Consider the following 25,348-nt stretch of genomic DNA (forward strand, 5'->3'; position numbering starts at 1 on the left):
AAGCTGAAGCATGTTTTATTGTGTTGACTAATACCATACCATACCATACCACCTTTATTTATAAAGCACTTTAACATAAAACCAGAGTTCACAAAGTTCTGTACATGCTAAAAGCATAAGTAAAGAAAATTAAAATGAGATAAGATAAAATAAATAACTAAAAAACTAAAATAAATTGAAACATGTCAAAACAAATTTCTAATCATTATGGAAAGTTCAACTCAGTGTTCATGTACACATTAATGATGATTCAGCTCATGAATCACAACACGCTGCTCTTCCCTGCATGGTGCAGCAGGCTGCTGATATATGTTCCATCAGTCTGTTGTTGAGAGCACCATGGTAAATGGTCTGCATTTGTATAGCGCTTTACTAGTCTCTAAGGACCCCAAAGCGCTTTACACTACATCCTGTCATCCACCCAGTCACACACCCATTCACACACTGGTGATGGCAGCTACATTGCAGCCACAGCCACCCTGGGGCGCACTGACAGAGGCGAGGCTGCCGGACACTGGCGCCACCGGGCCCTCTGACCACCACCAGTAGGCAAACATGGGGTTAGTCTCTTGCCCAAGGACATTTGGCATGCAGGCAGGAGGCAGCCTGGGATCGAACCACCGACCTTCTGATTAGTGGCTGACCTGCTCTGCCACCTGAGCTACAGCCACCCCATCATCTTTGCTGTGGCGTGCTGGGGTACAGGCATCAAAGCAAAGGACACAGACTGAACAAACTCATCTGGAAGGTCGAGTCTGTTGTTGGCGTGAAGCTCTCCACCCTGGAGGAGGTGATCGGTGACAGACTGCTGACTGCTGGTAATCATGGACAGTGACTCCCATCCTCCATAACACACTGGACAATCTGAAGAGCAGTTTCAGCAACAGGTTCCTTCAGCCTGGCTGTCTGAGGGAGCGTTACAGGAAGTCGTTCCTTCTGCTGCTATCAGACTCTTTAATTCACCCACTTGGGTCAGATCCACACATTTGGAACAGAACTAAGAACACCTCAATGCCCACTGTCACTGTACACCACGACACATACTATTCTTTTTATATTTACACCTATATCTCTATACTTGTCTATTTATCCAGCATATCTGTTTCTACACTGATTTTCTGAGTGCTTGATGTTTGTTGTATATTTGCTGCTATGACCGCTGTGAGTCTGCTGAGCTGTGTTTAAAGCGTCGGTGCCGTCGGTAACACTGGCTTTAACAGTTTAACAGTAACTCGCACAACACTTCTCTAAGTTTACTGTCATGTGACAAACTGATCACGTGCCAAAAAGCTTTCAGGAAACAACACTCGATTGGCTGACAGTCAACGGAGGCCGCAGCGCTTTCTCTGATTGGCCAGCAGGCTTTTGGTAAAGCGACGCTTCCGGGTTCTCCGCAAATAGACAAATAAACTCGTTTTTAAACTTATGCAACGGTGGGAAAGTGTCTCCCGTGGACAGGGCTCAAAATGTCAGGCGGAAGCGGCTGCTGCTTGGCTCTGTTGCTCGTCTGGAGCCTGTGTGTGAGCGCACGCTGCAGGTTTCCTTCTCTGGACCACATCAGACCGAGAGCCAGCGACCGAGCGCAGGGCAGAGCGGTGACCGAGCTGCTGAGGCGGCTGCTGGGGAACAGATCGGCCGAGTTCATCGTGTCGATCAACGGGAGCCTCTCCAACGACAGCCTGGACGTGTGCGAGCTCAGGTCCACCAAAAACAACAAGGTCGTCGCCACAGGCAGCACCGGGGTGGCCGTGGCCTCCGGGATTTATAATTATTTGAAGTATTTTTGCAACTGCCACGTTTCCTGGTCCGGGAGTCAGCTGGATCTGCCCAGACCTTTGCCAAAGCTCACCGGCGTCCTGCGCATCAGCACCCCGCACAGGTCAGTGACCCGCACCGTCCTCACAAAGGTTTCTGCAGGCTTACAAGAGACCTGCGAGGGACCCGTTTAATGCGCCAAGTCCTTACAAAGGTTGGTGTCAAAGCCCTCTGTGACTGTCTCACCTGGTTAGACCGTGTGTCCAAACTGTGAGCAGCTCACGTTTCATTTTCATGTCAGAGACAACAAACTGACACTTCCTGACCTCACACACAGCAAACAACAGGAGGAAAGAAAGTGTGTGTGCTTTCCCCACACAGACATCGGATCAGCTGTAATGCGTTTAGACCCCCAGAACTTGAAGTGTGGGCAACATCTGCTACATGAATTGAATCTTTATTTTGAACGTGGTACAAAAAAAAAATACAACCACATAGAAAAAAAAGAGACAAACAAACAAAACAAAAGGAAAACAAAGAAACCGCAACAAAAAAAAACATGCATTTTAAAAGAATTCTTATTTTAAAGGTGAAATGTTTGTCTCACTCCTAGAAGTGTGTGTTTTGTGAGTATAAGATAAGAGATAAGATAAGATAGAACTTTATTAATCCCTCGGGTGGGTTCCTCTGGGAAATTCGACTTCCAAAAAGCACAGCAACGACCGAAGTTACAGTTACAGAATTGATATATATACACACACACACACACACACACACACACACACACACACACACATATATATATATATATATATATATATATATATATATATATATATATATATATATATATATATATATATATATACAGAGACAAATATAAATAAAATATACAAAGGGGATAAATAGAATAAATAGGAATAAAAAATAAAAATACAAGTGAATTGCACATTTCAAGTATTGAGTCTATTGCACTGTTGACTATTTACAAAAAGTATTGCACAAGGTATTGCACAGTGAGGTGAAGAGGCACTACAGCTTAGTTGTTCCCCCCTCCTTTGTCCTCCTGTCTCCCCTCCCTCTCCCCTCCAGAGAGGAGTTAAACAGTCTGATGGCGTGTGGGACAAAGGAGTTTTTAAGTCTGTTAGTTCTTGTCTTGGGGAGAAGCAACCTGTCACTGAACAGACTCTTCTGGTTGTTAATGGCCGTGTGCAGAGGATGCCCAGCATTGTTCATAATGTCCATCAGTTTCTTTAATGTCCTTTTCTCTGCCACTGTCACCAGAGTGTCCAGCTTCATGCCGACCACAGAGCTAGCCCTCCTGATCAGTTTCTCCAGCCTGGATGAGTCCTTCTTTGCTGTGCTGCTCCCCCAGCACACCACAGCATAGAAAAGTACTCCAGCAACCACCGACTGGTAAAACATCCTCAGGAGCTTCCTGCAGATGTTAAAAGACCTCAGCCTCCTGAGGAAGTACAGTCGGCTTTGGGCTTTTTTATACAGGTGCTCTGTGTTGCATGACCAGTCCAGTTTATTGTCCACCCACAGCCCGAGGTACTTGTACTTGTTGACCACCTCCACCTCCTCCCCCTCTATCTGAACCGGTAGTGGACCTTCTCTGGACCTCCCGAAGTCCACAACCAGTTCCTTAGTCTTTGAGGTGTTGAGTTGCAGGTGGTTTGTGTGACTCCATGCGACAAAGTTCCTCACCAGACTTCTGTACTCCTCTTCCTGATCATCCCAGATACAGCCCATGATGGCTGTGTCGTCTGCAAACTTCTGAATATGGCATAATTCAGAGTTGTAGCAGAAGTCAGAGGTGTACAGGGTGAAGAGAAGAGGGGACAGCACAGTTCCCTGTGGTGCTCCTGTGCTGCTGACCACAGTGTCAGACGTGATGTCCTTCAGCCTGACGTACTGTGGTCTGTCGGTGAGGTAGTCGGAGATCCAGGCCACCAGGCAGGGGTCCACCTCCATCCTGTTCAGTTTTTCCTGAAGCATACAGGGCCGGATGGTATTAAAGGCACTGGAAAAGTCAAGAAACAGGATCCTGACCGTGCCTTTTCCCCCATCCAGGTGTGAGTGGGCTCTGTGTAGGAGGTACAGGATGGCATCCTCCACTCCGACACCCGCCTTGTATGCAAACTGTAGTGGGTCCTGGGCATGTTGTACCTGTGGTCGGAGGAGGTTGAGGAAGAGCCGCTCTAGAGTCTTCATAAGATGTGACGTCAGTGCCACCGGTCGGAAGTCATTCAGCTCATTGGGCCGGTTCTTTTTAGGGACCGGGACGATGCAGGATGTCTTCCATAGGGTGGGCACTCTCCCCAGTCGCAGACTGAGGTTGAAGACTCGTTGTAGCGGCTTCCCAAGTTCAGCAGCACACGCCTTAAGCATCCTAGGACACACCTTGTCTGGGCCTGCTGCCTTTCTGGGGCGAAGCTTCCTCAGTTGCCTCCTGACCTGATCCACTGTGACACTGGGAGATGTTTGGGAGGGGGGGAGATGTCTTGCTGCTGAGAGAGGGATTGGAGGAGGGGGGTGTCATGGTGTCAGGAAGGGGGGGAAGCGAGGGAGGCAGGAGAGTGGGGAGAGGACTTTGTAGTGAAGGTGAGGGTGAGGGTGAGGGTGGGGGGGTTGTGGGCTGGTCAAACCTGTTGAAGAAGTTGTTGAGTTCGTTTGCCTTCTCCACAGTCCCCCCCACTGTGCTTTTCTTGGTGTTGTGGCCTGTGATGGTTTTCACACCATTCCAGACCTCCCTCATATTGTTCCTCTCCAACTTCTGCTCCACCTTCCTCCTGTAGGTGTCCTTTGCTTCCCTCAGGCAGCGTTTCACCTCCCTCTGTGCTGCTTTCATCTCCTCCTTCACTTTGCTCCTGAAAGCCTTATAGTGAGAGTATAGAGAGAGTATAAGAAGCTATAAAACATTATTTCATTCACAGGTCATTGGCTACGTGACTTAAATATTTTTAGTTTTCCCAAAATAATGGCCAGGGCCCGTATCCCTAAAGATTCTGAGAATCCTCTCAGAGAGCTCCTAACTTAACCTAAAAATTCCTTGCCAGGAGTTTTAGCTTAGAAGTGATTCCAGAACATTTTCAGTGAACTCTGAGCAAGGAATGGATGGAAAATCCTATCTTAGTGAGGAGGTGTGGTTGACCCCGTTGCTAGGTATGAGTCATCATTTCAAAAGCCGTGATTGGTTGATCCTACAAGTTTGATGGAAATGAGCTTTTGGTGATAATGAGCAAAGGATGTACCCTCAAATCAATAAACATATTATATACTCTAATCTTATGCTGACTGTAATTGTAAATAATATTTCACATTCAAGAAAATATCTGGAAAATGAATAGTAAGCTGTAGGGGTTATAGCCATTAGAATCTAAAATATGTGAAAACTTAAACTCATTACACCCTGTTCAAATAATGATTCGTGTCTTATTTGCTCATATTAATATCCTAGCTGGCATATTTTGTACTTTCACTCCCATATGGACCCCGTTGAAAACAAGATGGCCTATCTCAAGAGGCTGTCCTTAATGAAGTAGAAATCACAACGTTACAAGTCCAGTGTGGTCTTAACGAGGGTAACATGGCTCAGCTTTTAGCAATGTCTGTGATTGCAGACCCAAGTCATCACTGCTGCATTGTTGCATTTTCCCGGTTGCCAAATACCTCGGGGTTGTGATTACTTTCGTCTCCGGTGTAATAGCGTTGTGGCGTCGAGTTGGTGAAGTAATTGCATCTCTAAGGAGATCCACCACAAACATGATTCCTGCACGATCCAATCTGTAGCATCTCAATAATTCCCTGTCATCCAGTGTTTGCAGGACATCTCTCCTGCCTCTTCTGTTGGCCATTTTGTGCAGCTGCTTAGGGGAACTCCTAAGCCACTAAAAGTCCTCTTCCCTGCTCTTAGCAGATCTCGCCTTAGGAGCCCTTTTAAGCGCTAGGAATCTTGAGGAATAGCTTTTATATTAACTGGGATTGTCGTGTCACTTTTAGGGGAAATTCTAAGAAAACGTCATGACTCTGAGAATTTTCTTAGAATTTGGCCGCTAGGAGCCACTTTTTGCACAAAGATTCTTTAGGGATACGGGCCCTGGTCCCTACAGAGGGGGACAGAGGTTTTAGGCCGCTGCACTCATAGTGTCACAGCTCCATTAACATGTAACAGGAAGGTAAACAAATCTCAGTCTGTCAGTTCTTTATTTGTTGTTGACACAGCCATTGTCCACTTTTTACTTTACTGGAGTTTTTACATTTTTAATTCACTATATATTTTAGACTTGGATTAAAAAAACAAACAAAAATCCTCAAACATGTCATGTCACATTTTCCCGTTCAGGTTTAAGCTCCATGTAGTCACAGACAGCTGGTTGGGAGGTTCACCACTGGTGATGTTACAGAGCATCCCAGTCCTGCTGTCAGATGAAATTACAGTTCACATGTACATAACTAAGAAAAATGTTTTCCCACCAAATCCACTTCACACCCGTTACATTGGATGTTCACCAGCTCCTCTCAGTCGTTCATGGGAACTGCTCTCCACAGAGTGGACCTGTTGCAGTCACAGCCCCCGATGGCATCACGACAGTCGATTGTTCTTATAGTTCTCCGTCACCTAAGAACAATTGCACATCGAGTGCTTTTGTGACAGGTTCAAACTACACACAGGACGATGCCGGGGTACCGTCTCAGCCTGAACAAACCCGGGTGCATGAGAAATGGAGCGTTGTCACACATTTGTCATTGTTTTCTCTGAGCACTTGTACTGCCGCCAGGCCCTTTAAAGGACTCTCCTTTCAGTTGTCTGTTGTGCATTAGACCCGGATCAGCTCACTGCAGCTATGTCATGTGCAGAGTGGCTGGGCTGAACCATCGGCAGCATGTGTGGTTCAGTTTGTTTTGCTCATGTCTGTAACATAGTTGTGGGGAGCAGTGTGTAATCCTTCAGCATCATACAGGGAGTGTCTACACCCAGGCCTCCACTCTCACTTCACTGGAACAGTTGAAGTGTTGTAGCTTTATTTATGTGTTTTTCTTTTTGACTGTTCCTGTTTAAACTTCAGTGCTATATTTAAGCACCGTGTTGTGATTTTGGTGCCCTGTAAATAAAATTGAATTATATGAAAAGTTTATATGTTGGTGTTGTAACTCTGTACTTCATGAGTGGCTTTGAATCCAACCGCTCACAAACAGGACAGCTGAAGGAATGACAGTGAACGATGCTGATTAGGTCTGGACTGTATGGACTCAAGGAACAACTTTGTACTCAAAGGTGTTAACTGTTGTTCAAGACAGTGACAGACTGGTGACCTGTCCAGGGTGCGACCCTGCCTCTCACTCTAATACAGTGGGGCAAAAAAGTATTTAGTCAGCCACCGATTGTGCAAGTTCCCCCACCTAAAATGATGACAGAGGTCAGTAATTTGCACCAGAGGTACACTTCAACTGTGAGAGACAGAATGTGAAAAAAAATCCATGAATCCACATGGTAGGATTTGTAAAGAATTTATTCGTAAATCAGGGTGGAAAATAAGTATTTGGTCACCTCAAACAAGGAAAATCTCTGGCTCTCACAGACCTGTAACGTCTTCTGTAAGAAGCTTTTCTGTCCCCCACTCGTTACCTGTATGAATGGCACCTGTTTGAACTCATCATCTGTATAAAAGACACCTGTCCACAGCCTCAAACAGTCAGACTCCAAACTCCGCCATGGCCAAGACCAAAGAGCTTTCGAAGGACACCAGGAAAAGTATTGTAGACCTGCACCAGACTGGGAAGAGTGAATCTACAATAGGCAAGCAGCTTGGTGTGAAAAAATCAACTGTGGGAGCAATCATCAGAAAATGGAAGACATACAAGACCACTGATAATCTCCCTCGATCTGGGGCTCCACGCAAGATCTCATCCCGTGGGGTCAAAATGATCATGAGAACGGTGAGCAAAGATCCCAGAACCACACGGGGGGACCTGGTGAATGACCTGCAGAGAGCTGGGACCAAAGTAACAAAGGTCACCATCAGTAACACACTACAACGGCAGGGAATCAAATCCCGCAGTGCCAGATTTTGAGCCAAAACCTCCTTCCATCAGTGAGAACTTTGAAGATGAAACGAGGCTGGGTCTTCCAACATGACAATGATCCAAAACACACCGCCCGGGCAACAAAGGAGTGGCTCCGTAAGAAGCATTTGAAAGTCCTGGAGTGGCCTAGCCAGTCTCCAGACCTCAAACCCATAGAAAATCTGTGGCGGGAGTTGAAAGTCCGTGTTGCTCGGCGACAGCCCCAAAACATCACTGCTCTCGAGAAGATCTGCATGGAGGAATGGGCCAAAATACCAGCTACTGTGTGTGCAAACCTGGTAAAGACCTATAGTAAACGTTTGACCTCTGTTATTGCCAACAAAGGTTATGTTACAAAGTATTGAGTTGTATTTTTGTTATTGACCAAATACTTATTTTCCACCCTGATTTACAAATAAATTCTTTACAAATCCTACCATGTGGATTTGTAACCCAGATCATTGGTTGAGTTGGGATTTCTGATTATTTGTGGTCACTGAACGCACCACTGTGCCGTGCGCATAGCCACTCTCTAGTCCAGCTACAGAGTTTTTCCTTCTGTTCATCCGATGAGGCGCATGCTGCTCTCGTGCCCTCTACGAGCTGGAAATTCGGGTACAGTAGACATTTGAGTTGCTGTAAATAGTTTTAAAAACCTTTTATATGTGAAGCTAATGATTTAATATGTTGTTAGGAAAAAGTCTTGTAGCGGTTACAAACGTGAAGCGGAGCTGAGTCCGACAGCATTCGCCATTACACGAACTCCTCTGGTGAGTTAGCGTGCAGCTCATGTTCGTATGAAATGTTTTGTGCCTTATTATATTGCAGCGAGGTATCAAATCTACTGCTGTCATGTTGTTAAGAAAGAGGCTAAATATTGTATAACGTGTGTTATTGGCTGACTGTTAGCAAGCTAGCCGTTAAGTGAGCCTAGCTAATGTCCTGAAATGGCGGCCGACACGAGGTCAGTTACAGTGTTATTATGTTATGCCTAAGAGAACAGCATTGATAAGCATTGTTAACTGCATTTATGTTCTGTTATGTTGTATTTTGACAAACCTGTATTATTATAATGGTAAGTCTGTTAAATAAGCCGTTAGTGACATGGACACTGAGTCAGTGGTACTGAGACTTATGAACATTTCAGTTAATTCTTCTGCACACTAGTGTGTAGGCTGGTTTGTTTGCCCTTTTGGTGCCCTGGATCCTACTGGATGAACTGCCTTGTGGAAGTCCTCATCTGATGACTCTGCCGAACCGTCCTGGCAAATAGATGGTCGTTGCTGCTTGCTGGATGCTATTATTGGATGCTACACCGTTCCAACAGAGCGGTAGGAACAATTCAAAGGGCCCCAACGATGCGCTTTATTTTTCCCTGAGCTCAGGTGATTTTTTTTATTTTGGCCAAAGGACCTTAAAGGATACATATTTGATTTTATTTATTTTATTTTTCTTATGACACTGAGTGGAAAGACACTACAAAAAAAAGGGGGTTTATTATTTAAAATTGTGTCAAATAAATGTGTTTATGCTAAGTAAGTGTGGTGTCCATTGTGTGCTGGAAGCCTTATTGTTCCTGTGGTGGAGCAGCTACTACCAATCTCCTTTACGAAACTAGCTTCTGACAGGATACAGGTATTTGGGATACATTTGATTTCTTGTAACCTATTTTTAGAGAAACTGTGATTCTGGGTTAAACATCGGGGTGAAATTGATGACACTGACACCTAGTGAACTGCCCAAGGTCAACAGTCCTGATTTCCACGCATTAAAGGTTTGGCGTAAGTACAGATTGCGTTACAAGTGGCGAGCCAGCCAGGAGATTGGTGAAAAGTAGCACCTTGACTTTCCAGCTCACAACACCTACCTTTTCATTTTTCCTTGACCCTATCGTGTTGGACATGGATCTTTGCAGACGTTTTGATGTAGATGGCCAGTGCTCACTTTTTGTGACTGGCGTTGAAGGGATTTACACAGATGATGACATTGCTAGTGTTTTTTCAGTAAATGGTAAAGTTTCTCGGATAGTTCGAATTCCAGATGAATCAAACCAGCCAGAGGGTAGAGTCCTGATAGAATATTTGTCCGATCAAGCCATTTCCAAGATCAACCCCCAGATCTTAGGTGACTTGCCGAGCCCCAAGGATTCTGCTATCGGTTGGTCTGTCAAAACCATTCGAGATGTTGCTCAGGAAGAGGTAGGCAAGGAGTTAGCTCGTAGATATTTAGAAGAACTGAAGGCTGTTGGAGATAGTGGTAAAGCAGGTTTCTTGAGTGTTATTCAGAGTGAGGTCAAAGAAGTTCGACATAACTCTGAGATTCCTGACACACAGCCACACACAGCTCAGGATGGGGACACATCCCTCCATGACACTGTAGTTAGTGATCATGATGAACCTAATCACTACATACAGACCCACAATGCACCTGATAGTGCTGTGGTGAACCCTGTTAATATCGACCACAGTCTCCTTAACCCACCTCAGATTCAAAAAGTTGTTGTTGAGCACGTTTTCAGAAATGACTCAACAGCCCCGTGGTCTACACAAACCAGACTGCGCACCTTTTCTGGCCGTGCTCCTAGGCCCAATGGTGAGGTAGACTATGAAACATGGCGCACACAAGTGGACCTTCTTGTCAGTGATTGCTCTCTTAGTGATGTGCAAAAGGTTAGGAAAATACTTGAAAGTTTGCTAAGTCCAGCAGCCGATGTTGTTCAGCTTCTGTTTTGGTTGAGGGTGTGCAATGCAACTCTATCATGGATAGTGGTTCACAAGTCACTACAATCTCCGAATCATTTCACAAGGATAAGCTGGCACATCTCCCCATTCAGCCCATTCAAGCATTGCTTGAGATTGAGGGTGCAGGTGGACAGCACGTTCCCTACCTTGGTTATGTTGAGACCCACATCACTTTTCCTCACAACATTACAGGCAAAGAGGAAGAGTTGGTTGTTTTGGCTCTTGTTGTGCCTGAGTGCCATTTTAACAGGAGAATACCAGTTTTGATTGGTACCAATGCACTGTTAAGACTCCATGATAAGTTATCTGAACGTGACGGTCCAGATTTCCTTCACAGACTGTGTTCCAGAGATGTAGCACTGGTTCTCCAGCACTTGGCTAAACAAATGGATGATTGCCACATACACCCAGTGAGGTTGCACGGGAAAGTACCAGTCACCATCCCTGCCAACCACAAGTGCTGTTTAATGGGCGATGTTAGGCTGAGAAAGAACACTCCTAACGTAAGTTTCGTCCTTGAACCAAATGAACACGACAAGTTACCTGGTGGTTTATTTCTTGAAACTGCTTTGATAGACATCCCTTACAAAGCTAAGAGTAAGGTTCCAGTCGTCTTGCAGAACTTGAGTGGGCATAGTATTGTATTGCAACCAGGAAGTACAGTTGCCCAGGTATGTGTAACCCAGCACATTTCACCCCTGGTGCCTGTTTCAAATGCTTCTTCTCATGACAAGTTTGATGGAGAGAAGCTTAAGTTTAATCTTGATGAGTCACCCATCTCTGAAGAATGGAAAGAGCGCATCACCACCAAGCTCAAGTCTATTTCAGAAGTGTTTGCGGTTGATGATCTGTCTTATGGTCACACCACTGTGGTAAAACACCACATTCGGCTGAACGATGACACGCCGTTTAAGGAACGGTCGAGGCCCATCCACCCAAGTGACAGAGAAGCTGTCAAGCAACACCTCAAAGAACTGCTTAATGCAGGGGTTATTAGGGAGTCAGAGAGCCCCTACGCATCTCCAATAGTAGTTGTGCGTAAAAAGGATGGTTCAATCAGGTTGTGCGTTGATTACCGCAAGTTGAACGCACGGACCATTAGGGATGCTTATGCCCTCCCAAACATTGAGGAGACCTTCACGGCCCTTAGTGGTGCCAAGTGGTTCTCGGTCATGGACCTCAAATCAGGCTATTATCAGGTTGAGATGGCCGAGGAAGATAAAGCTAAAACTGCTTTTGTCTGTCCTCTTGGGTTTTACGAGTTTAATCGCCTGCCTCAGGGCGTTACAAATGCCCCAAGTACGTTTCAACGACTGATGGAGAAGTGTGTTGGGGGTTTGAACTTGAGTGAGGTACTTGTGTTTTTGGATGATCTGATTGTGTTTTCAGACACCCTGGAGGAACATGAGGTGAGACTCATGAGGGTGCTGAACCGGTTGAGGGACTTTGGGTTGAAGCTGTCCCCAGAAAAATGTCATTTCTTTAGGCCCTCGGTGAAGTACCTTGGCCATGTGGTTGATGCCCAAGGAGTTCACACAGATCCTGATAAGATCTCAGCTTTGAAAACATGGCCTCGTCCTACAAACAAGAGAGAGTTAAAATGTTTCCTAGGCTTTGCCGGTTATTACCGGAGATTCATTGATGGATACTCAAAGATCGCAAAGCCTTTAAATAGTCTCACGGCTGGTTACTACTCACCCAAAAAGAGGGGTAAAGTGTATCTTGGAGAACATTTCAGACAACCATAAAACATTAACTTACCTTTTGGAGAGGAGTGGACACCTGAATGTGAAAATGCGTTTAAGACTTTGATTGAGAGATTGACATCGGCACCTGTCCTTGCTTTTGCCAACCCACAGCTACCATATGTCCTGCACACTGATGCCAGTCGTGAAGGCTTGGGTGCAGCGCTCTACCAAGAGCAGGACGGGAAGCTGAGAGCTGTGGCTTATGCAAGCAGGGGACTTTCCAAAAGTGAGAGAAACTATCCCACTCACAAACTTGAATTTCTAGCTTTGAAGTGGGCAGTTTGTGAGAAGTTTAACAGCTACCTTTATGGCGCTAACTTCACCATTGTGACGGATAACAATCCTCTCACGTATGTACTGACATCTGCAAAGTTAGATGCTGCTGGTCATCGCTGGTTAGCTGCGCTGTCTACTTATCAGTTCACCGTTAAGTACAGGGCCGGTCATGCCAATCGCGATGCAGATGGGCTGTCCCGACGACCACAAGCTCCTCCTTTTGAAGATGAGGATTTCATCAAAGAAAGGGAGAGAGTTGATGACATGAAAAACCGTCTTCTAGAGGTGAGCAACGAGATGAGTCACGAGGTGGTATCTGCCTTATGTCAACGCCATCTTGTGGTGTCAAAGATCGAGCACTGTTCAAATCTAGAACAACCCTTGGCTGTAGAGTCTCTTGCTGTTGATCCCTCAACAGTTGCGGATGTATTTGGAGAAGACACATTACCATCTATGACAAGCTCTGACTGGTATAAAGCTCAGAGGGATGACCCGGTTGTCTCACGTGTCATTACCTTCGTTGAAAGAGCTCAAAAGCCCAGCTTCAGAGAAAAAAACCTTGAAGCTCCTGATGTTAGGCTCCTTCTCAAGGAGTGGAGAAGACTCGAAATGAGAGATGGAGTATTGTACAGGAAATGGACAAATAGAGACAACACTGTATGGCAGTTAGTCCTACCTGAACAGTTCAGAGGGAAAGCGTTGCGTGGAGTGCATGATGAAGTTGGTCATCTTGGTTTTGAACGAGCACTGCATCTTGCCCGTTCCAGATTCTATTGGCCAATGATGACAAAGTCTGTAGAAGAGAAGTGCAGACAGTGTCCACGCTGTGTCAGGAGGAAAGCAGTGCCTCAGAAGGCAGCGCCTCTTGAAAATATTATAGCAACTTACCCGCTTGAACTCGTCTGTATGGACTATTTGTCAGTTGAGCCAGACAACAGAGACACCCGGAACATATTAGTTATCACTGACCATTTTACAAAGTTTGCTGTGGCAGTGCCAACTAAAGATCAGAAGTCCAGGACCATTGCAAAAGCTCTGTGGGAGAACTTCATAGTTCATTATGGGTTTCCCAGTCGTCTACTCAGTGATCAGGGTAGAGACTTTGAATCTCACACAATCAAAGAGCTATGTGCGTTGATAGGAGCAGACAAAATCCGCACTACACCTTATCATCCTCGCGGAAACCCGGTGGAAAGGTTTAACCGGACGCTTCTTGATATGTTGGGTACGTTGGAAGAGGAAGACAAATCTCACTGGAGGGACTTTGTTAAACCCTTAGTTCATGCGTATAACTGCACGAGGAACGACACAACTGGTTTCTCTCCTTATGAACTGATGTTTGGCAGACAACCCCGACTACCCATTGATTTAGTCTTAGGTATCCAACCTGAAAATGCCAACCATAAGTCTCATTCAGAGTATGTGAACAACCTTCGTCAACGTCTGGAGGAGAGCTACACCCTAGCTGCAAAAAACTCCCAGAAGATCGGAGAAAGGAATAAATTTAGGTTTGACAAGAGGATTAGAGTGGCCGAGCTCTGTGCAGGTGACAGGGTTTTGGTTAGAAACATGAGTGTCAGAGGTAAACACAAAATCTCAGACAGGTGGGAACAGAAAGTACATGTTGTGGTTAAACGAATCAATGATGGCCCTGTCTATGTTGTGGAACCCGAGTTGGGAGACGGACCAAAACGCACCTTACACAGGGATCTCCTTCTACCGTGTGGGTTCTTACCTGTGGAAGAAATAGCAGGGAGCAGATCTCATGGGTCCTCTAAAGGGAAGAAACTGAGAAACAAAGCCGAAAGAGAAGTACAATCTTCTGATGACCCTGATGGTCAGGAAGATGAGGTATACAGTGATGAGGACGAAGTGTGTCCAGCTTTTGCGGTTCCAGAAATAATAACCAGAGGTCCTTTTATCCAGACTGAAAGGCAGGTTATCACACCTCAGCTGTCCACTGGGGATGTGCATTCTAGTTTGCCCCGTGCAGAGCCACAAGATGAGTCACACGCACGAGAAACACCCAGTCATGTTTCTGAACCTGAGCCTGTCATGGTCCTGGGCCATGTTGGCCCAGTGTTCTTAGTTTTCTTGTATGTTTGTATTTTGTTCCTTATTTAGGCCATGTTTTCTGAGTTGCCCTGTTGTGTTGTTCCCTAAGTGTTTTCCCTTCATGGCTTTTACCCCCTGTGTGCCCCTCTGTGTATCTGTGAGCCCTCGTCTCTCCTTATGTTTTATTCCATGTTTCCCCTGCCCATTATGTCCAAGTTCTCCCCGTGCTCTCTCTCCCCCCCCCTGTGTGCCCTCTGTGTATTTATGAGCCCTCGTCTCCCTTTGTGGTTGTTTCATGTTTCCCCAGCCCGTTATGTCTGTGTTTTCCCCGTGCTCTCTCTCCTCCTGTCTGAACCTCTGTGCACTTCCTGTTTACTTTGTGACTCTCACGCCCGTACATGTCATGTTCAGTTCACCCCGCCCTGTCTCGTTATGATTATCAGTGTCACCTGTGTTCCCCGTGTGTTCCCACTTTCCTCGTTTACCCTCTGTGTATTTCTGTCTGCGTCTCCCTCTGTTCGGCGTGACGTCGTCCCTCATGCTGTGTGTGGATCTCCCTGTGTCTCCCTGTGAGTTCTTAGTTTATGGTTTCCCAGTTTAGTCTAGTTTGTATGTTTGTTCTCCCAGCAAATAAAGCTGTGTTTTGAGTTCACCTCCCCGAGTCTGTGAGTCCTGCATTTTGGGTCCAACTCCTGTCTGCCGCACAGCGATTCCTGACAGAGCCTTTGTTACACTCAGAAAGCAATGAGGTGACCACATCTCCCATTCCATCTGATGAAGGTCCAGGTTGGGTTGTTATTGACATTCCTGAACAAACAGAACCTGTTGAAATGAATCAAGAAAGCAGCGACACTGCTGAGCGGAGTTTAGAGCCAGAGACAGTAGAGTTGCGGCGTTCTGGGAGAGAGAGACGCCAACCTCGTAAACTAACTTATGATGAGTTAGGTGAGCCTTTAATTTTGGCTCTCAGTTCCTTTTTGTCAGAGTTTCGCAATTGTATTCTCTCAGAGCACTTTCCTTCACACACCTGTTAAGTCAAGTGTGCATGCAGAGACTCATGCACTTTAGAGGGGGAGAGTGTAACCCAGATCATTGGTTGAATATGGGATTTCTGATTATTTGTGGTCACTGAACGCACCACTGTGCCGTGCGCATAGCCACTCTCTAGTCCAGCTACAGAGTTTTTCCTTCCGTTCATCCGATGAGGCGCATGCTGCTCTCGTGCCCTCTACGAGCTGGAAATTCGGGTACAGTAGACATTTGAGTTGCTGTAAATAGTTTTAAAAACCTTTATATGTGAAGCTAATGATTTAATATGTTGTTAGGAAAAAGTCTTGTAGCGGTTACAAACGTGAAGCGGAGCTGAGTCCGACAGCATTCGCCATTACACGAACTCCTCTGGTGAGTTAGCGTGCAGCTCATGTTCGTATGAAATGTTTTGTGCCTTATTATATTGCAGTGAGGTATCAAATCTACTGCTGTCATGTTGTTAAGAAAGAGGCTAAATATTGTATAACGTGTGTTACTGGCTGACTGTTAGCAAGCTAGCCGTTAAGTGAGCCTAGCTAATGTCCTGAAATGGCGGCCGACACGAGGTCAGTTACAGTGTTATTATGTTATGCCTAAGAGAACAGCATTGATAAGCATTGTTAACTGCATTTATGTTCTGTTATGTTGTATTTTGACAAACCTGTATTATTATAATGGTAAGTCTGTTAAATAAGCCGTTAGTGACATGGACACTGAGTCAGTGGTACTGAGACTTATGAACATTTCAGTTAATTCTTCTGCACACTAGTGTGTAGGCTGGTTTGTTTGCCCTTTTGGTGCCCTGGATCCTACTGGATGAACTGCCTTGTGGAAGTCCTCATCTGATGACTCTGCCGAACCGTCCTGGCAAATAGATGGTCGTTGCTGCTTGCTGGATGCTATTATTGGATGCTACACCGTTCCAACAGAGCGGTAGGAACAATTCAAAGGGCCCCAACGATGCGCTTTATTTTTCCCTGAGCTCAGGTGATTTTTTTTTTTTTTTTTGGCCAAAGGACCTTAAAGGATACATATTTGATTTTATTTATTTATTTATTTTATTTTTCTTATGACACTGAGTGGAAAGACACTACAAAAAAAAGGGGGTTTATTATTTAAAATTGTGTCAAATAAATGTGTTTATGCTAAGTAAGTGTGGTGTCCATTGTGTGCTGGAAGCCTTATTGTTCCTGTGGTGGAGCAGCTACTACCAATCTCCTTTACGAAACTAGCTTCTGACAGGATACAGGTATTTGGGATACATTTGATTTCTTGTAACCTATTTTTAGAGAAACTGTGATTCTGGGTTAAACATCGGGGTGAAATTGATGACACTGACACCTAGTGAACTGCCCAAGGTCAACAGTCCTGATTTCCACACATTAAAGGTTTGGCGTAAGTACAGATTGCGTTACAGATTCATGGATTTTTGTTTTCACATTCTGTCTCTCACAGTTGAAGTGTACCTCTGGTGCAAATTACTGACCTCTGTCATCATTTTAGGTGGGGGAACTTGCACAATCGGTGGCTGACTAAATACTTTTTTGCCCCACTGTAGGTGATAGGCTCTAGCCTATTAGGCTGTATTACCCAGTTTTAACCCTGAGGTTACCTGGATACCTCCAAATCCCTCCTCCTAGGACAGCCAGGCAGTCACAGAAACACAACAGTTTGCAGCCACCTCTTTCTCCAGGTGTTTTTTTTCAACAAATCAGCATTGTCAACCACTACAACAATGCACTTGCAGTGTTAAGTTGATGCACACCTTCAGACTTTGGTGCCTCCCTTCATTCTGCTGGAGAACTTTGAATGTGAGGAGAGCTGCAGAGTGAAGGAGGGGCAGGGCTGTGTGATTTAGAGTATATTTTGAGGACACATAAATAGTATTACAGTTTAACTGATTAACACAAACTGTTTTTATCATCATGTCTTTAAAACATGATATAGAGCTCAGCGATCACATTTATCAAGCAGAATAGTTTGGCTTTACAGGTTATTGGGAAAAGAACCCGTTCTAATACAGCAATAACACTGCAAACTATCAATCACACCATCCATCACATCAAGCTTCCACTTATCGTTTTCAGGATCCTATCCCAGCTGTCGTAGGGCGAGACAGGTTGGCAGTCTGTCGCAGGGCCAACACACAGGGACAGACAGCCATTCACACCTATTTAGATTTTTCACCAACCTATCCCCACAAACTGCATGTCTTTGGACGGTGGGAGGAAGCCGGAGTACCCGGGAAGAACCCACGCAAACTCCACACGGAAAGACCCGGCCTGATGGTGGAATTGAACTCAGGACCTTCTTGCTGTGAGGCAACAGTGCTAACCACCGTGCTATAATCACACCATTATACTACATTTGTATTATATTTCTGTATTAAATAAAATGCATTTCTAAGCCACATATTTGTGTATTTGTATCTAGATTCCGGTACTATCAGAACGTCTGCACCTTTAGTTATTCCTCCGTGTGGTGGGACTGGCCGAGATGGGAGAGAGAGATTGATTGGATGGCACTGAATGGAATCAATCTGCCGCTGGCTTTCACTGGCCAAGAAGCCCTGTGGCAGGAGGTGAGGAAGTCTGAAAGTTCAGCTATGTTTTTTTTCTCTTCAGCTCTTGCAATGATATGAATCAGGACTAGATCAGCTTTTGTACTTCAGTTCTGTAGTGTGTTTAACAGCTGGTTGGCATAATTCTCTGAGCAGTACGGGGAAGAAGTTAAAGTTGGAGGAGAACAGGCTCAGCCAGAAGCCAGTACATAAGACGTCTAGGAAACTTTGCTTAACACTGAAATAAGTTGGGACTAGATACAAAATGCTGACTGTGAGTGTTTAGAAGCTGCTCTTGTTGTTTTTAGGTTTACCGTGCTCTCGGGTTAAACCAGTCAGAGATAGAAGAGTTCTTCTCCGGTCCGGCGTTCCTTGCCTGGAACCGTATGGCAAACTTGTTCAAGTTTGGTGGACCTCTGCCGCAGTCCTGGCACGTGAACCAGCTCTACCTTCAAGTAATCAAACCTCAACACAGCAACATGTCAATGGACCAAAACCATTTGTGTTTAAACCAAGTTGAATGTACGCTGAGACGCTGCTGTGGACTCAATCATCTCACATCACTTTTTCCTCACTTTTTCCAGTTTAAGATTTTAGAGCGGATGAGATCCTTTGGCATGATCCCCGTGCTGCCGGCCTTCTCTGGAAACATCCCCAAGGGAGTCCTCAGGTCACTCTTCTTTATGTCTCAACATCATTTTCTGCTCTGTGCCACAGCAAACTTAGTCTTATAGGTACTTACAGCCAAACCAGTGCTACCATTAATAATTACAAGAACCAGTCTGATTGGCTGCGGGTATTTATTTTTCTTACAGATGTGTGATGATTATCTGCCGTTACAGCACTGGGACTAGAGTGTGGGGCAAGTTAACATGAAAAGTGTTGATAGGAGTGAGACGTTCTGCAACTACTAACTATCAACTTGACCAGTTAATTTAATGAGCAATGCAGTCTGCCTGTGTGTTCATGATGTTACTGTTACTTTGCCACATAAACAGCATTGTTGAGGCTCAAAATAATAGATTTTCTGGGGTTAATTGTGATTTGAAGTACAAATGCTGTAAAGTCAATAAATATAAAAAGTGGATAAAAATAGACTGTGAAGAAAATGGCCAGTACCTCCTGACATGTAGTGAAATATTATCAAGAAGACCAAGCATCACTAATTTTACTTGAATGTAGTTAAATCTAGTCCGTGTTTGCTGTTACTGTCCTTCTGACAAACTGATCTTTGTTTCTCTGTTACACCGTCACTGAGTCTTATTCTTACCTTGTGAAAGAAACAAGTACACATGCAACATACATCGCGTTTATCTAACATGCGCAGCCATCAGTTTTGTGCTTACCACCATACGCATGCTGGTAATGCCACATGTAAGGAAACACAGTGATCTCGACCTGAGGCTGAGAAAGCTCTGAGGATGTTGTGGGGCAGGATTCACATGGATGCGTTTCAGGCTTTGACACGCTCGCTTCTCATTCGCTTTGGTTGGAGTGACGTCACGAGCTGCCAAACTGAACTATGGATCCGTTGGTCCGCTTTGCTCATGCTGTTTAACTTTGGAAGTGCCAGCCAATCAGAGCACACGTGTTTTTATTCAGACACACAAATGCAACTGCTAGCCAATGAAATCATGTTATGCAAATATCCCGAGACAGTCATTTGGCACCAAAACCCAGCAGACATTGATCATTGCAGTAAAAGTTACTAACAGGTCGCCACCTGGGTGACTATGGCCCAGGTGGTAGAGCGGGTCATATACTAATCCACAGGTTGGTGGTTCGATCTCAGGCTCCTCCTGTGCCAAATAATTCTTGGGTGAGATGCTGAATCGTGACGTGTCTGTGTGAGTGTTAGATAGAGGTTAACTACAGATAAAAACACTGGGTGAAGGTATTTGTGACCAGAGGGGAGCAAAAAGTTCTTTGAGTGCTCAAGTTCAGTAGAAAGGCGCTACAAGTACCAGACCATTTACCTTCGTTAAAATGAAATGGTCTGTATAGCGCTTTGCTTAGTCCCTGTGGACCCCAAAGCGCTTTACACATCCACCCATTCACACACTGGTGATGGCAGCTACATGTAGCCACAGCCACCCTGGGGCGCACTGACAGAGGCGAGGCTGCTGGACACTGGCGCCACCGGGCCCTCTGACCACCACCAGTAGACAACGGCTGTATTGTCCAAGGACACAACGACCGAGACTGTCGGAGCCAGCGCTCGAACCGGCAACCTTTCAATTACAAGATGAACTCCCAACTCTTGAGCCACGATCACACCTTGCCAAATGTGTTTGTCACTAGTAAAGTTAGGAATATTAGGCGTAGCATTTAATGAACTCTCATGTTCATCTCAGCTAGCCTGTTTTAAACACACTATACCACCGTCTCTTATAAAGAAGGTTTCTCGTCTGTTTTTGAGCATTTCATGTTGGAATTAAATAATTACATTTCATCAAAAGAGGCAACAATTCTGAAACTCTGGATATTTTCCACTGATAAAAAGAACCAGACCTACCACACAGTACGGTAGGCTCCATAACAGATCATGAATGTGTGCCTGGGTTAGTCCACTTACACAGCACGATGGATCCAAAATGGAGTCGCAGTAGATCTGATTTCCCAAATCATGCCATCTGGATCCATGTTGGATCTGTAGTTTGTCCCAGCACAATCTGTATTATTCAAAAATGATACAGAAATATGTCAAATCTAGCTGCCCGAGATGTAGATATAAGAAAGCTCAGGCATTCTTATAACATGCTTGCCTTTACTGATGAAGCTGCCTTTTTTCCATTTATTTTCATCTGCACTGTGTTTGTCTTGTTTATCTCTGTTTTAGAATTTAAAAAAAGAAACGCTTTAATCACTTTTTCCTGGTAGTCAGAGTTGTTTGAATTGGTTTGTTAGTTTGTCCTGTAGCAGCAAACTGCATCTCTGTGTCCGTCAAACGTATTTCATGTAACCACTCTGTGACTAGAGAGTTAGTATTGCTGCTGCTTGCTTGTGTTTCAGGCTGTATCCAGAGGCCAGAGTAACCAGACTGGGGCCATGGTCTCATTTCAACTGCAGCTACTCATGTTCGCTTGTCTTAGATCCACAAGACCCCCTTTTCCATCACATTGGTTCCCTGTATCTGTCCCAAGTGCTGAAGCAATTTGGGACGGATCACATTTACAGCACAGACACCTTCAATGAAATGACTCCACCCTCCTCTGACCCCGCCTACCTGTCTGCAGTCAGTCGCTCAGTCTTTGCCTCAATGACAGCAGGTGAGTGTTTGAATCAGCTGCCTGAACCGTGACAATTTCTGGGTCCAAGTACAATAATTTGCCCTAGTTTGTTGCCCCACAGATGACCTGTTGTACAATTTTCTTGCACAGACAGTTTGCTAAAGCTCCCTGCTGATTTTGAGCCATGTTCAAGAGCTGGTCTATTGTCTGGCCCTTATCCAAATGTTTTTCTCTCCAGTTGATCCCCAGGCAGTCTGGCTGATGCAAGGTTGGCTGTTCTTCAGCGATGCAGCGTTCTGGAAACCAGCCCAGATTCAGGCCCTACTACACGGAGTGCCCCTTGGACGGATGATTGTGCTGGACCTGTTTGCAGAGACCGAGCCAATCTTCTCCTACACAGAGTCTTTCTATGGGCAGCCCTTCATTTGGTGTATGTTGCAGAACTTTGGGGGCAACAGTGGGCTGTTTGGTACAGTTGAGAGCATCAATTCAGGCCCTTTTAAAGCCTTGCATTTCCCAAACTCCACCTTAGTAGGCATAGGCATGACACCAGAAGGCATTGAGCAGAATCCTGTGACGTATGAACTGATGAGTGAGCTGGCTTGGCGCAAGGAGCCAGTCAACTTGGCCAAGTGGGTGTCGCTCTATGCCATACGTCGCTATGGCAATACACAAGAGAGCCTGACTGCTGCATGGAGGCTCTTATTTGCCAGCATTTACAACTGCAGTGACCCACACTACCGAAACCACAACCACAGCCCACTGGTCCGCAGACCATCCTTTCACATGAACACTGGGCTTTGGTATGACCCCGCTGACTTGTACAAAGCTTGGAAACTCATCATGGATGCAGCTCCTTCTCTTATGTCCAAAGAGACATTCAGGTACGATCTTGTGGATGTGACACGGGAGGTGCTACAAGTACTGACTACGTCCTTTTATCGAGATATTGCAGATGCTTTCAAGAAGCAAAACCTGTCAGAGTTGCTGACTGCAGGTGGTGTGCTAGTCTATGACCTCTTGCCGGAGCTCAATCGATTGCTGAGTAGCAACCGAAACTTCCTGTTGGGGACGTGGCTGGAGCGAGCTCGGTCCCTCGCCGTGGATGACAAGGAGGCGCAGCTCTATGACATGAATGCCAGAAACCAGATCACTCTCTGGGGTCCCAGTGGTGAGATCCTGGACTATGCCAGCAAAGAGTGGGGGGGGCTCATTGAGGACTACTATGCCCAGCGATGGGGCCTGTTTGTCCAAACGTTGGTGGAATGCCTGAACAGCGGACAACCCTTCAAGCAGGCTGCCTTCAACCAGGCGGTATTCCAAATAGAAAAAGGATTCATTTACAACGGCAGAAAGTACCCGACCAAACCTCAGGGAGACACGTACGAGATCGCTTATAGGATCTTCCTCAAGTACTTTCCACAGGCCCTAAACAGACTATAGTGAGCAGAGAGAACATTTTTGAAAAACTTGCAAGTAACAGCTTGAAGAATGTGTTTGTCCACTTTCAGTCGTCCTCGGCTGTCCCTGAACAAACTGCTTGGGTTTACAGGAACAATCTGTTTTTTGCACACTTACTGAAATCAGCAACGGGTGGTTTTGTCTGTTCTTGGAAGATTATTTTCACGTTATGCTCAGATTGATCACATTCCCAATAATGCTCCGTATCAGAGGAGGAAGTATCAGATCTCTTCTCGACTGTTTGAGGTGTTCTACAAACTCTGTGGTACTGTTTTAGACTGAACACATCGTAAGGAAAATGTTTCACATATTCACCATTTCAGATTAATACGAGAAGACTGACAGGAATCTCCAATCTGCGCTTCAATTGTAGAAAGTCTGGATCTGTCCAATCCAGTCTGCATGCATAACCTGCTGTGTGCCTGAAATGCGCACTTCAGTGTCCCGCTACTGTTAGTGGGAAAATCTAGCAAGGAAGTAGAAGCACATTTAACACACAATAATGTGTAGTTATAGTTTCAACTGTAACGCAGACACGAGTCTGATCTCCATCTTTAGTCGCACAGAAAGCAAATCTGAATATTGGACATGTTAAACTTTAAGTGAATAATATGCTGTTTTTAGAAACTGACTCTGTTATGCATTAGTCTGAAGTTAATTTGGATATTGTGATTTTTTTTTTTCTTGCTTTTTCTAAACGACATGAGCGACAGGAATATGTTTTATAGAACTGACATTAAGTAGAGACAGAAGAAGAAGGCCAGCGTCCTACTTATAGAACTGTTTGGGTGCTTCAGACGCTGTTTAACAACCACCTCCTGTATTTAGAGCTCCTGCTAACATGTTCAGTTAAACGTAGTAATAATCCACAAAGGTCTTCCAAACAGATGAATTTGTATTTAGCAATGAACGATAAAGCTGACAAGCTCATGTATTCTTGTCTGAATGATTATTCTGATTAAAAAATATATATTTTTATATCAAAATAAACACCTGTCAGACTTCGACATGTCAAAGGAATCGGTTACTTTTTCAGAAAAACAGTTGTGTTCATCACATTGAAGATGTTGATCAGAACTGACCCCTCGAAGCGTAGATCACAGGACTCGGCCTGTGCAAAGGTGCCCCAGAAACAGTCCAGCACAAAGTAGCAGGACGTGAGCTGCAAGCTTGGGCACGGTACACTGCCTTTATGACCATTAAAAAAGCTGGTGGAGAAAGCATTTAAAATGGAGCATAAGTTAAAAATTTAACCCCGACTGAAAAATACTTTGTGTGTATTTCAGGAGCTGCATGAAACCATTTATAACATTTCTCATTAATGAAGGCATCTTTTAAATATCTCTGAAATGTGCAGTGACTCTCACCGGTCCCCAGGACAGCCCCCAGCTGGCTCCCCAGGCATGGCGTCAGACCAGGTGGGGTTCTCCCAGATAATGGACAGAGAATCCCGAGTACTGGAGCCCTCCCTGAGGTCCCTGCCACAGTATCCTCGAGGCTTGACGAGGATGTCGCCTTCAGGGGCCACTGCTGCCTGATTTTCAGGACCAGGATCAGAAATCCCGAAGTAAATTATGGGTTACAGCAGGCAGCACGCTAAATGGTGCATGCGCACATACAGACGAACCCTCTGACCAAACTTTACACAAACATCACTTGGGAAAGACATGTCAAGCGCGTCCATGCTCACAGGTGTACACACGGGTGATCACAAACTACACCCTTTTTGGCTCCTACCTCAAAGCACACTGTGTTCTGTTGATCTTATGTGCTGCACAATAATGTTTAACATTTAGTATTTACTGTCATATTCCCATATATCATTGTGATGTTGTTTATTCTATTACTCTTGTTCTCTTCTGCTTGTTTTCTTTTTTCTTTCTCAGCAGGTGATCCAGGTGATTGATATATGCTTTTTTCTTTCTTTCTTTTTTTCTGCTCATTCTGTTGGTTTTTGTCTTTTGCCCTTCTCCCCCGTCCCTCTTCTCAGCTGTTTCTCTTTCCCTCTTTCTTTCTCCCCTTCTTTCCCCCAGTCAAGTCTGTCCCGTATTCAGTAAGTGAAAATAAAATAAACAATAAAAGGTGAATCAAATGGACCATTACAGCAAGGCTGGGATGGTCAATTTGGTAAAGTAAATCCGTTGGGCATCTTTCTTTGCCTTTAGACAAGAATTCTGATGCAAAAGAGCCAAACAGGACAGGCAAAAAAAAAAAAAAAGGAAAGATATGTCAGAGAAGTAGGCTGATAGGGAAACAACAACGAAAATACATAACATGAGGTGAGAGGAGGAGAAAAAAACTACACTCAGACTAAGCTCGTACTGGGAGAACAGAAAAAACACCCCAGCACAAAAAGCACATGACTGTCAATACACCACAGAAACACAAGACAAGCAACAGGGGCGGGTAAAGGTGAGAGAGAGC

General features: G+C 45.0%; 1 protein-coding gene across 1 annotated transcript; it reads left to right on the plus strand.

Annotated features, from left to right (window-relative positions):
* Positions 1 to 1,349: 1,349 nt before the first annotated feature.
* naglu (N-acetylglucosaminidase, alpha) lies at positions 1,350 to 25,000 on the plus strand. Its single transcript, XM_080873893.1, has 6 exons — positions 1,350 to 1,879; positions 18,107 to 18,254; positions 18,542 to 18,688; positions 18,818 to 18,903; positions 21,246 to 21,502; positions 21,702 to 25,000. The coding sequence occupies exons 1-6, from the start codon at positions 1,467 to 1,469 to the stop codon at positions 22,904 to 22,906; spliced, it is 2,256 nt and encodes a 751-aa protein (XP_080730019.1). The 5' UTR covers positions 1,350 to 1,466; the 3' UTR covers positions 22,907 to 25,000.
* Positions 25,001 to 25,348: the final 348 nt, after the last annotated feature.

Source organism: Rhamphochromis sp. 'chilingali' (assembly GCF_963969265.1).
Source record: "Rhamphochromis sp. 'chilingali' genome assembly, chromosome: 22".
Classification (NCBI taxonomy): Eukaryota; Metazoa; Chordata; class Actinopteri; order Cichliformes; family Cichlidae; genus Rhamphochromis; species Rhamphochromis sp. 'chilingali'.